General features: G+C 44.1%; 1 protein-coding gene across 2 annotated transcripts in view; it reads right to left on the reverse strand.

Moving 5' to 3' along the window:
* The window catches only part of LOC117272631 (protein kinase C epsilon type-like), a 110,749-nt gene extending 98,881 nt beyond the window's left edge, over window positions 1–11,868 (reverse strand). The window contains exon 1 of one of the 2 annotated variants that reach the window (XM_033651609.2): window positions 10,813–11,868. In XM_033651609.2, coding sequence (XP_033507500.2) covers window positions 10,813–11,160 — 348 coding nt within the window. In that variant the 5' untranslated portion in view covers window positions 11,161–11,868. The remainder of the gene's footprint in view (window positions 1–10,812) is intronic. The other variant, XM_033651618.2, reaches the window with a different exon arrangement.
* Window positions 11,869–12,619: the final 751 nt, after the last annotated feature.

Consider the following 12,619-nt stretch of genomic DNA (forward strand, 5'->3'; position numbering starts at 1 on the left):
TCAATTAATGCATATCTGTGAAAACATCATGGCGAGATCAAACAGTGCTGCCGCCACCAGCCCACCCCCGCCCAACCCCTGCCCCTCCCTCATTCAGCCATCCAAAACTGGACAGCTTACTTCAGCACACTCTCTGTCATGTTCTGCTGCCTCCCGCCCTCCCCTCACTCACTGTCTGTGTTGCAGTAAAATCAAACTCTTGTTTCCCGTTTTCCCGCCTCGCGCTTTAATGACAAGTTCGAACAAAGCGGCTGCCTACATATGACATCACCGCTCAGACGAGAGCAGAAATTCCTGAAAGATTTAGGAATCTGATCTACTTTTCATATCTCACTGGCACCAGTCACTCACTGCATTTTTCTGTCTTTCTCAAACTCTGCCAAAAGCTCCACATCTGACTGATGTTTGCTGGAGTCTGTGCAACTGGAAATCACACGAGCTCATTAGACGGACTGATCAAAGCTGCTTTTCTTTGTTTTTCATGATTCTTTGGATGATCGTAGCTATCAGCAGGCATTGTCTTGGGGGGCCTCTGTGTTTTGTTTATTCATCCATTCTTTTTATGTCCCAGCTGACACTGGCCGAGAGGCGAGGTACACCCTGGACAAGTCGCCAGACTATCACAGGGCTGACACATTTCCCCCCTTTTCCACCAAAATTAGCACATGAACACAGGTTTTTTAAAGACAAGAAAACCTGCTAAAAATAGGCAATAGACTCCTTTCCAATAGCCAGTAGACCAGACCTGTGTGCTTGGCTCTGCATCTCTGCTCTGTATGCCTTTCTGTGTGTGTGGGTTTTTTGGTGTATCATGTTCTACATCATGGACAAAAACAGGTTAGTAAATAGCAGAAAGCAGCATGGAGGCCTGTGAAAACTTTAAAGTGGGTACTTCCTTTTATATATCTCTTGCTTATTGAGTCTCTCTTCAAACTCGGTGCAGACTAACGCCAGAATTCCACTGGATGCGTGTCCGTTGCGAAACGGCTGCACTGGTTATCCGCTGCGTGCTCCGCCATCCGTCAACACCCACCGGCTGTGTTTGCTGTGCGGAGCGGTGCAGCTTTGCTGGACAGCGGGAGTCACGAGGACCCACGAGATCTCGCGAATTCACACATAATTGTGCGATATAACAAGATGTAGTTTCCATAAACAGAACCACAAAACCAGAGGAGTAGTAGGAAGACATCTTGGTGCACCTCCATGATTAACATCTCCTCGTCCATGGTGTCAACCGGGTGAAATGACGTCTGGAAACCTCTGACCTGTTGACTTCAGGCCTGCCTCTGCCCATTATGACGTTTTCAAGGTGTAGTGCAGGAAATATGATCCGCCGTGAACACTGTGTATTTTATTGTGAAAATTAACCAGATGTTTTATTTTGTTTCTGTGCACGACTTCCTGCCCCGCACGATCTGCTCTGTGCTGAATTGCTGCGTTGTGCTCCGGCATCCGGGAAAAATAGAAGTCCTGCGTATCTGTTGCGGAGGGCTCTGGAGCGCCGCAGCTGAGACGGAGCCGGAACGCAGCACAGTCGCAGCTGGAGGAAGCACACACATTGACTAGAATGGAAACGGATCAGCACCGCTGCCGTTCCGGAGTGCAGACGCAACCAACACGCATCTGGTGGAATTTGGGGGTAATTTTGATCAATGCTTGAGCACTGCTTTGGCAGAGACAGGCTGTATTTTGTGGTGGCACGTCATTGCATCTCACCCATTAAGGGGCTAAATTTAGCGCGTTCACCCAGGTATTGTGTTTCCATCACTGCTGATCGGAGCTGGAGCCAATAAACAACCATGACTACCGCAGAGTCATTCAACCTAGGTGTGAACACCGATTGTAACCTTTTCCATTTCATTTAAGAGCCTATGTTAGTGGGGTTTCTGTGCAGTGCAAAAGGGGCTACAGAGACAGACAACCATTCACACTCACATTCATGTGGGAAGAAGCCCGAGAACCTGCAGAAAACCCATGCTAACATGGGGAGAACATGCAAACTTCACACAGAAGGGATCCAGCCAACCGACGGGTTCAAACCCAGAAAACTCTTGCTGTGTCAGTACTAACCACTGCTCCACCATGCCACCATAGTGGTGGATTACTCTTTTGTTTGTCCTGTTTGGTTGTTGATTGCTACTATTACGGCTCTGTACATTTCGTCAGCCACAAAAATACACGTCTCTAGATGTAGATTTCTCCACGTTGTTACCAGCTGCTTCTTCTGTTACGCATTTAATGCTATTTGACTACCAAGTCAAAGCCCAGAAATTAGAGCATGTGCAGTGTGCCTCGGCCAGTTTGGTTCTGATTTACTGTATACATGCAGGAGTCACATTATCTGGGTGTGTTAGTCCAACTTTGAGAAATTCGATTTAGTACGATTTCAGTCAGACTTTGATGTTTACAAGTGTTTTAAAAGTCTGGTTATAGTCTCAATAACACAAGAAATCCGTTTTCTCTAATGTCATGTAAACATACTGAATAAAACTTGAAACAAGTCAAGTCAACCTCTGGAGCGTTTTTGCACAAGACATTTAACAATCATTTTCATATCATAGCATATTGTTCTTCCCGCTAATAAATAATGGGCTCAAATTTCTGGTGTGTGTGTCTGTGGGTGCGCTTTGCTTGACTAACAATGTGACTGGCTTGGCTGGTATCATTTTCTGCTGAGGCTGATTGTCGACGGGTCGTGTACAGACTTGCAGGAGAACAGTGACATTCTGAGTTTTAGTTTCGAACATGGGTTTAAGGTTTCTGTTCACACGCTCTTCTTGCTTGGGTCCAGACCTCAGAGTCCGCCCACTGCACATACTTAATTAATTTGTCTGTCATCGTAACAAAGAAGATTGACAGATGCAGATCCAATTTTACGACATCTTGCTCTTTTTCCTTTCAAGCTCAACACACTTATCGCCTGTGAAATGGCTGAAATGTGATCAACTGAGTGTTTCCTCACTAACATGACTTTATGGCCCTTCTGTCATCGACACATTAAATGAAGAGAAGCATTTTCTGCGATCAGGAGAGAGCACACAGTGTGTTATGTGAAAGAAGGAGAGTGAGAACTCGTGCTACATGATAAATGAAACTTGATATAATAATGTGCTGACTAACTGTAAGCACGCTCCCTGTGGGAAAGTCTCTGTTCTGGATGACATGTTTTGTTGTCACAGACAGGTGGAAAGAGCAACACTGTGCACAGCAGCTCACCTGGAAAAGCTCCAGAAATGAACTATAACTGAGTCACCTGTACTGAATATGATGTATTTTTACTTTCAATACAGAAGCATTTCTGTACTTATTCTGGTTTTTGGTCCGTGCTCTTGTGACTTTCTATGCAAGTTCATCATTCTCCTGAACAGACCAAATATTCCTTTGAGTCTCTCATATTTGCAAGGAAGAAAAAAAAAAAAAAGAAATTCTTTTGTATGGGAACTCACCAGACCCAAATCTGCAACCTAGCTCGAGCCCAAAAATAACAAATAAATCAGGCCTTGTGTTCAGGAGTGCTGTTTTACAGTCTGGTTTGGGGCCAAGCGATTCTTCATCAACCTAATGGTAACATTTAGCTAGTAAAGGTCTTCCATTCAAATTATCAAAGGAGCATTCTGTCAGCTCCTTTCACATTATCATATTGTCGGTTCAAAAATAAATTTTGGTGAAAGCCAACATCCTGAACCGACTGAGCAGAAGACTGAAAGTCTGCGTGTACATCTAAGTAGAATGAGCTTTATATTTGGAAAGAATAACTGCTTTATTTGTTGACTCTGGCACAGACAGAGTCGGAGATGTTGAAGACCACATCCTACCAATCCAGTGAGATTTTGCTGAGGAGAGGTCAGAGGATGAAAGGAAGAAACTGAGACCAGACTCCAGAGACTGGATCCATACTGAACTGTGTGCTCTGCTACCAAACACTGCTCTCTCTCATGTATCCTCCTTTTTCCTCTGTTAACTCTAATATGTCTCATTCATTCTTTTCAGCAAGGTAAGCAAACTGAACTGAACTGTGAAGGGCAAAGCCAACTATCTTGAGAAAGAGCATCTTATTGTGAAATGTTACATGTCTGAGCAAAGCCAACAGGGTTTCCAGAGTATAATACTTTACCGAATACTCACGGCCTGGCTTTGTGCCGACTGTATAAAGTGTGCAGTCAGACTGGTTAGCTTAGATATCAGTTGTAAGATGGAAGCACTATGAACACACCAATTATAGGGAGCTAGATGTCATTTACAAAATATTCTTGGATTTTAAAAACCTCACACAGGAGCACAGCAAACAGAGAACTGCTTCCAGATAGCAGCAAGTTTTCAAACCTTTCACGGGACAGTTCACCACAAAATCAAAAACACATATTTTCCCTCTTACTTGTAGTGCTATTTATCAATCTATATCGTCTTGGTGTGAGTTGCCAAGTGTTGGAGATATAGACTGTAGAGATGTCTGCCTTCTCTCCAATATAATGGGACCAGACGTCACTCGGCTTGTGACGCTCAAAGCGCCAAAAATTAATATCTGGAAAAACTCAACAGCAAGACTGTGTTGCTCAAAATAATCAACAGTCTATAACTGTCTATATTCCACGGGTATTATTCAACTTTTCAATGATATTCATACTAATTGGGCCCATTTCCACTCTTTCAACTATTCCTAATATTTCACCTCATTCTTATACATTCAAGCTAGCATTGCAGTGTAGCTTAAGCTTGTCAAAAAACCGTTAAATATTCCACATCATTCATACATGGTACTCTTCAGCATCTAAAGCCAGCATTGCAGTGTAGCTGGCCTGACTTCAACTTTTCCTGCTTTATTTGTCCATCCGGCATCTTGGTATTACTGTACGTGCACACCGAGAGCTGCAAAAGCCGAGGTCTCCCAAGCAGTACCGCTGTCCGAAATATTTTTGGCAGCTCAAGTCGCTCATGACGTCATACATTCGAACGTTCGATTGTACTTGTCAATTTAAAGGAGCCGCAAAGCAGGTTACTAGCTGGAGCACAGCGCCTTTGCTGGCTGCCCAGCCCCAAAAGCTAGGCCACATGAGTAAAGAAATCGTCACATTCACATGGAGCAAGGGAGATTAGCATGCTACGCGTTATGTATTCGCCCCTAGTTTAAAAAATTCTTTCTCAATATCAACTCACCAGGCATCAACGACTCAGGACACGGCCTTCCACTAGGGCTGTAGTCAACCAAAGAAAATCTTGGTTGACTGAAGTCGCACATAATCTTCAACTAATCGATTAGTCGTGGTGGAGGACTGTGTTAAGTTCTGTAAAGTTTAGTTCAAATCAAACTTTATTTATATAGTTGATTCAAAACACACATTAAACACACATTAAACATGGCTTAATAGGGACAATTTCAAACACAAGTACACAGACTGGCTTCACTATAAATCACAGAACTGACAGACAAACGCTCGTCTTTATCTGGACACATTTCCCCCACCAATACAACATGCTAATGTTATTAGCACAAGCCTATGGCATTTTAAATTGTATAAATTAGCCTAGCAGCTAGCGATCTTTTCCTCTTCTCATATAAAACCAGGGACAACAGCAACATGTAACAAAGATAACGGCACATAATGTGGCTCCATTACAACTCACAAGATTCACTGTCAAAACCACTGTCTTATACTAAACACGTTTTCCAAGCAAATACAACATGCTAACGTTGTTAGCACCAGCCTATGGCATTTTACATTGTATAAATTAGCCTAGCGACGAGAGGAGATTTCCTCTGCTCATATGAAGCCAGGATAAATCCCGAAGTATAAATCCCTGAAGGATAAATCACACACACGACTTAAAATGCTATTTTAGTGGAGGCTTTACTGTCTTCACAATTCATTGTTTCTTATCTGTGAAATAAATGGGAAATGGTGTCAGCTTACAGAAACACACAGGAGGTCTGCCTCACCATGACACTTAGCGCCAGGGGTTCAACTTTATGTCAACAATGGGGGTGTTTTGAAAACACAGGTAACTTAGCCTTTCCCCCCGCCGCAGGAAATAATGGATTAATCCTGGAATGGAAAGCTGTTGATGTAGCACTTTGCTCTTTATGAAAGTAACACGGCGATTATTCGACCAATGAGAATTTGGTCAGATGAGAGCATAGCGACCAAATAATCGACCAGGAGACTACAGCCCTACTTCCCACGCCTGCTCCTTTTGATTTCGGCCCCTATAAACAGTCTTGAATCATAAAGGACTCGGTGTCCAGCTACAGCAGTGATTAGCTTCTCTCTCATTTTGAAGTAGGAACAAATGTGTGGTAGGAACTAAAGTTTCCGAGGATGTTCTCTGGGTTCCACACAAGCGGTGGACATCTACTTTTCGATTGGTGGCTGGTCATTTGCACCCGAAATGCGTCATAGCTAATTTGCATAAAGTTCACGACTCCCCAACTTTCATCTGACGCTCTGGTTGCCAAAACGCGGATGCTTTGCAGCTTTTGCAGCTTTTGCAGCCGTGGTCGCTGGTGCCCACTGAAAATGAATTGAATCGGTCGCCTTTGCAGCTTTTGCAGCTCTTGGTGTGCACGTACAGTTAGGGATGTACAATATTGGATTTTTTGCAGATACGCCGACATGTAACAACTTATTTGGCTGATAACTGACACCTGATGGAATTAACATCATATTATGCATGCATACGCTTAATGTGATGGCCCACCAGCTGATGGAGACATGAAATACAATACTTTTCAGTGTTTGTAACATTCATTCATTGTGCAAAATAAGAACAAGCACGGTGGTGGATTCTTATAGTTCATTTTAATGTCGATATTGGCCGATACCGATGACGTGCGGTGCTGATGTTATCATGCATCTCTAACTTGTATTTTCAGAAACCTCTACTAACCTATAATACAGTATATGTGCACTGCTTTGTGAGATGGATTTGAGGCTTTAACAGCCTCTGCAACTGCTCTGCTCTGCTCGCTCATGAAGGTGATGAAAACCCAGTCCACGACAGGCTTTTCTCAGAAGCTTACATTGACATTTCTCAATGGGAAACTACACAAACTGTTTAGTTCCCTAAAGGTGATGTCAAGTGTTTCTTTGTCTGAGATGACATAATGCATGACACAGCATAAGACATGTCCAAACCTAGAGTGCCCATGGGTGCGCCTTAAAACGTGCTCCTCCAAAAGCACATGGTGCAAAGCTCTGAGGAGACAGGTTATGAAATATATTTCATTCCAGTGAATGACAAGGGATTAGATAATGATCTTCTGACTCTAAATCAATTAGAAGCCTTTAAACACTCCAGGCAGGTGCTGACTCAGGGATCTGAACTCGACACACTGCCCCCTTTGTTTTTCACAAGAACTAGTAAAAAGATTCACAAGATTTTGTGCTAATACCGTTAAGAAATATAAGACTTAACATGTACAACAAGATAAATAAACCCAACGAAACACAAACTAAGAGTCACTTTCATTTCGTTCCAATATCTTTAGCTAAGAACCGAAACTTAATTGTCAAAACGTGAAACATCGCACAGCTCCTGCAGCCTCAAAGGTCTCCCAGTGTACGTCTTTAAAGACCTCCACCATCAGGAACATGCTTGGAGCTGTACTTCCTTTTCTCCATCCTGTCCTCCTCCTGTTTCATCCTCTGCCTCTCTTTCATCTCGTCCTCTCCCCGTCTCTCTCTGTCTCTAATGGACCTGATGGCCTCATCAATAATACACTCAAACATCCGTCTGCTTCAGCAGCTTCAGACAACAATGAACAGGTCCTTCAAGCTGCTGTGTGTGTGTATCATGCATGTGGCCAGACCACACCCTCCCTCGCCTCTTTTGTAGCTCTGCTGTGGGTCACTGGTTCATCTAACAAGAGCACAACAAAGGTAACAGGATCCATACTGTCAGTGCGGGTGCAGCGACTTGTGTTGTGCATCTCGCATCACGTTTGCTTTGCAGAAATCCTGTAAAATATTAAATACCACTGGTTTTCACAGTTCAGTAAACCCAACATATGTATCTGTATCAGGCACACCTGATGCAGCATGTTAGCATCACAGCGCACAACTCAGGTTTCCCTCTTTATTGTTTCTCTGCGTTACAGGGGAGCAAAACATCTGTGGAGAGGATGAATAATGGACTTCACATGGATGACAATGTTGCTGCGTGTCTGCTGAATGTGTAAATAGATAACTGTTTGCTCACATGATCGCTTCAACTATTTTACGAGGTGATAATCAGTCAGTCAGGGTTGTGTTTTCAGTTTGCTCCACTGTGGTCCAACATGAATCAATGCCTCTTTAAAGACGCATGTTCCCCTTAGTTAGGCATAATGATGAGACACTCATCTTAAATGTTTTGATCTGTGGATTAAATAAAGTCATTACTATGAGATATGACGACGACTGACATGTAATTATGTCTTAATCAGTCAAAACAATGTGTGTGATAGCTCAAGAAAATTGCTTGCTGTGACCATTCCTAACATTTTTAGCTTTTCTTCCAGCAGGAATGAGATACCATGCACAACTTTTATTTACGTATGTTTTTGTATGCAGGATTTTTTTTGCAGTGCTCACATATCGATAAGTCAATCCACAGCAAATTAATCTACAATATTGGTAAGTAAGTGATCGTTCATCGAGCTAAAATGTCAAACATTCAGTGGTTCGAGGTCCTCAGAGGCTGGATTAAGTGAAACAGACCTGGGGCAAAAATTAATCTTCTTGAGCGACTCTTTTTAGTGTCTCGTATGTACCAGGTCGGCCTGTCAAACATCCCCACTGTATCTTAACATGGTGCAGACACGCCACTAAATGATCAAGCAAGAACCAATTGAATCAAACTTGAGTCGAGACCTCCGTCAGCCAAGGCCAGTGGTGCGGTCATGCCCTCCTCAGATGGTTGTTCTTTTGATTTTGGTGTGTTCATCTTGCAGAATATCAGTAGCAGGATCACACCTCAAATGTGTCACTTCCTGCTTAAATACCCACCTAACCCACTCCTGTTCCCCTCCCTCCCTACATAGGGTCCTGCGGGGATTCATCATGCCTGGGAGCTACAGCAGTTTCCCTGTTGTAGCTCCTCCACTACATCCTCAACAAAGTGAATAAGCTATGCAGGCCAAGCCTCGCACATCAGTCACATTTATCTTGTATAAAACTGTTAAACGCAGCTTGTTGATGCCGTGGGCCTTGCTAGTGAACTTTTAGCTGTCATGTGGAAACAACATGGACGTAAACGTATGCATGCTGACTGGTAATGCCTCGAAGAGAAGTTTGTGGGGAGGACAAGACTTGTGTCGAACGTGCATGTGCTATAATGAACTGAAATGGAGAAACTGACACCACGTCAAAACGTGAAAGGTTCTATATATTTACAACACAAACAAACTGTAAAAAGAATCTGTCTGCTCATCACTATTGCAAATTTGTCTTTAAATATGTGCACCGCAAATCACAGGGACTCAGTTACCATGACTAGAGGACATTTACAGAACTCATTGTCTGGTCACAATCATCAGTAGAGACTCATCTCACCCAGGTCACCACCTTTTCACCCTGCTGCCCTTTAGAAGGTGCTACAGGTCCCTAAAAGCTCCTCAAGTGCCATTAAAGAATTAAACTGTAAATAATCACACTGTCAGATATGTACAATGACAACTTTAGAGAAAATCCTGCATATGTGCAATATTTCATGATGAAATGCAGTATGTTTTGATACTCAGTTCTTATAGTTAAGTTAAGTTTCTGTATGTTCCCCTGGAGACACTTAACTCTGTTGTGCAGCTGTGCACTGACAATAAAGCCACTGAACTGAACCATCAATCATAACTAAGATGGGTCCTGTATTATCAGCTAATCTTGTGGCCCTGCCTTATAGTGTCAAAAGGTAGTGTTATCCTCCTGAGACCCTGCGCTCCTCATATGAGGACATCACATGTTGGGTTTCCTGCACCTTGTACTGCATTCTGCTTGACTCAGACCTGTTGTCCTCATGTGTGGACACTTTGATGCTCAGGCTGCAGCTGATCCCGACACAAAAGTGGACAAGGTACAAAACCTGATCAAATTTTATGGTTGTAACTTGTTTATTTGTGCTGAATAGCATCTGTCGGCATAAATGTGTAACCAATTTTGGCGATACTTGTTTGAGGACACTAGGACTTCATCATATTATCCCAGCATTTCACAGAGCAGAGGAAATTTAATAAAAATAAAAAAGTCTTTTAGATATGTTGCATTACTTGCAATTTTGTTTTTGCACAGCCATGTTCAGGTGCTGAAATGAACAGTTTTAGATCTGAACAGTGACCTCTGACCTGTAGTTACAACACATGAAACAACTGTTGCATCATTTGTCATTTGGTTTTTGCACAACAATGTTCAGGTATTAAAATTAAACCATTTTCTAATTTATTACACACTTGTAACTATCAAAAATAAACCAAACATCCTCATATGAGGACATCTATTTTTTTTTTTCAAAAAGTACTTACTGGTCAAAGACACTGCTCAGTTTTAGTAATTATTTCCAAACAGATAGATTAATTAAATTAAAAATGCGTGCCAAACAAAAGCAGGGGTCTCAGGAGGTTAATATTCTGAATAGCTCAGGTGGTGTTTTCTCAGTTTGAAATCATCATTAATAAATTTGGGTTTTGCACTTTTGAATAAAAGAAGTTAATTAGTTAATCAGTTAATTAAAAAAGGGCCATGGAGGCAACTATCTGCTGCATCCCTCATTAATGCACCTTTAACCAGCTGTGGCTCTGAGCCCAGGTGTGTGTGCACGTCTCATCAGTGTCTCATCAGTGTGTCTCACCCAGTCCTCGAAGTGCTTGCTGCCGTTGTGCAGGATGTCCTCGAACTGGATGATGCAGTTGGCCACGAAGTCGTCGTATCCGATGGGCGCGTCGTGGAACACGGAGAGCTCGATCCTGCGGCCGTCGTGCACCTCCGTGGTGAACTCATCGTTCCACGCGGGGCTGTTGGTCTTCTGCTTGGTGGAGGTCTGGCCCACGCGGGAGTCGTCCACGTTCAGGGCGATGTACGTGTCCAGGAGGAAGGTCTGGGTCTTGGGGCCGACGGCGTGACGCAGGGACCATGCCGTCGGTTTGAGGTCCAGAGCCTCGCGGATCTTGATCTTCAGCTGCCCATTGAAGATCACCATGGCGCTGTGCGGTGCCAACACTTGATACGTGACGTGTTTACAGTCAAAGCACCACACCTTTCTCCTCAAACACTTCCAGAAACAATTAACTCCTAACGGTTCAACCGGTGGTCCTGCAGCCAGACACTGTAAATCCTCCCAAATATGACGGAGCTGTGAAGCCTCTTAAAATGTTTTGCTCTCAATCAGCTCTCTGGGTTTCCTCTAAGACGTCTGCAGAACCCGAAAATGCTACAAATATCCCAAAATCTGAAGTGCAGCAGCGGAGGGGAGTCTTCCTCAGAAGTGCGCGGAAGAAACATGAACCAAGAGCCGCGACAGAGCCAAGAAGAGACGTGCAGAGGCCCCAGATGTGACTCGCTCTGACATGTTGCTGTTAAAACCCTCCGTTAGCTGTAGCAGGACACCCTGGGAGCACCGGCCCGTGTTGCATTGCACCGAGAGGGAGGTGAAGGAGGCTCCAGCCGCCGCGGCGCATCGGGGATGTTGGAGCCGGACCGCTGCGACCAGACAGCGGCTGGTAGCGTGAAGAGCCGCAGCAGAGGCGGAGAGGAGGAGGAGGAGGAGAGGAGGGAGGGGGCAGGTCCAGGAGGCGGTGGGTTGGTTGGTAGGTACACAGGGGCTCCTGCACGGCCTGCTCTCAGCCACTGCTGTTGATTCTAACTTCCCGTGGACATACCTCTGGCTGGCTGCCTCCCACCCTCCGACACCGCTCTCTGTCTCTCTCTCTGCTGCAGGAAATGCGAAAAACACGTCAGATTTCTCCTCCGAGCCTGGTGTGACAGACAGACAGACAGACGGGGGAGTGCGACGCAAGCCAGACTAAGGAGGTGGTTAGGAGCAGCAGCAGGGCTGGGAGATGACAGGAGAGGAGGAAGAGGAGGAGGAGGAGGAGGAGGAGGAGGGCAGGCTGGGTGAATATAAGAGAAAGTGGCGACATTAAACGCTTTACATTCCACCAAGGTGCCCTTGAGCAAGGCTGCTGTTATCCCCCCCAGGTGTTGCACACCTCTGCAGCTCCCAGCTGTGCAAAATAAACTGTGCAGAATGCAGGAAAACAGGTGTGAGCTGCAGGGTTTCTGCACTGTCTGTAACATGAAGCTCCTTCATAAATAGCCTAAATGTCAAGTGACACTCCATCAAAGATGAAACCTTAGGGGATGGATGTGAGGATATGTGAGCGGTGCACCAGTCAAAACTGATATATCCTCCTGAGACCCCAGCTTTATTTTCTCTGAGCTATTTGGGAATATAGGACCTGATAAGTATGAAAAACAAAGCATTGTCTCTGAACCGTAAGCATTCTTGTAACTGTATGGGTCAGAGGTCACTGTTCATGTCTAAAACTGTTCATTTCAACACCTGAACATGGCTGTGCAAAAACATAATTGCAAGTAATGCAACATATCTAAAAGACTTTTCTTATTTTTAATAAATATCCCTGCTCCATACTGAAATG

Source organism: Epinephelus lanceolatus, chromosome 17, assembly GCF_041903045.1.
Source record: "Epinephelus lanceolatus isolate andai-2023 chromosome 17, ASM4190304v1, whole genome shotgun sequence".
Taxonomy (NCBI): Eukaryota; Metazoa; Chordata; class Actinopteri; order Perciformes; family Serranidae; genus Epinephelus; species Epinephelus lanceolatus.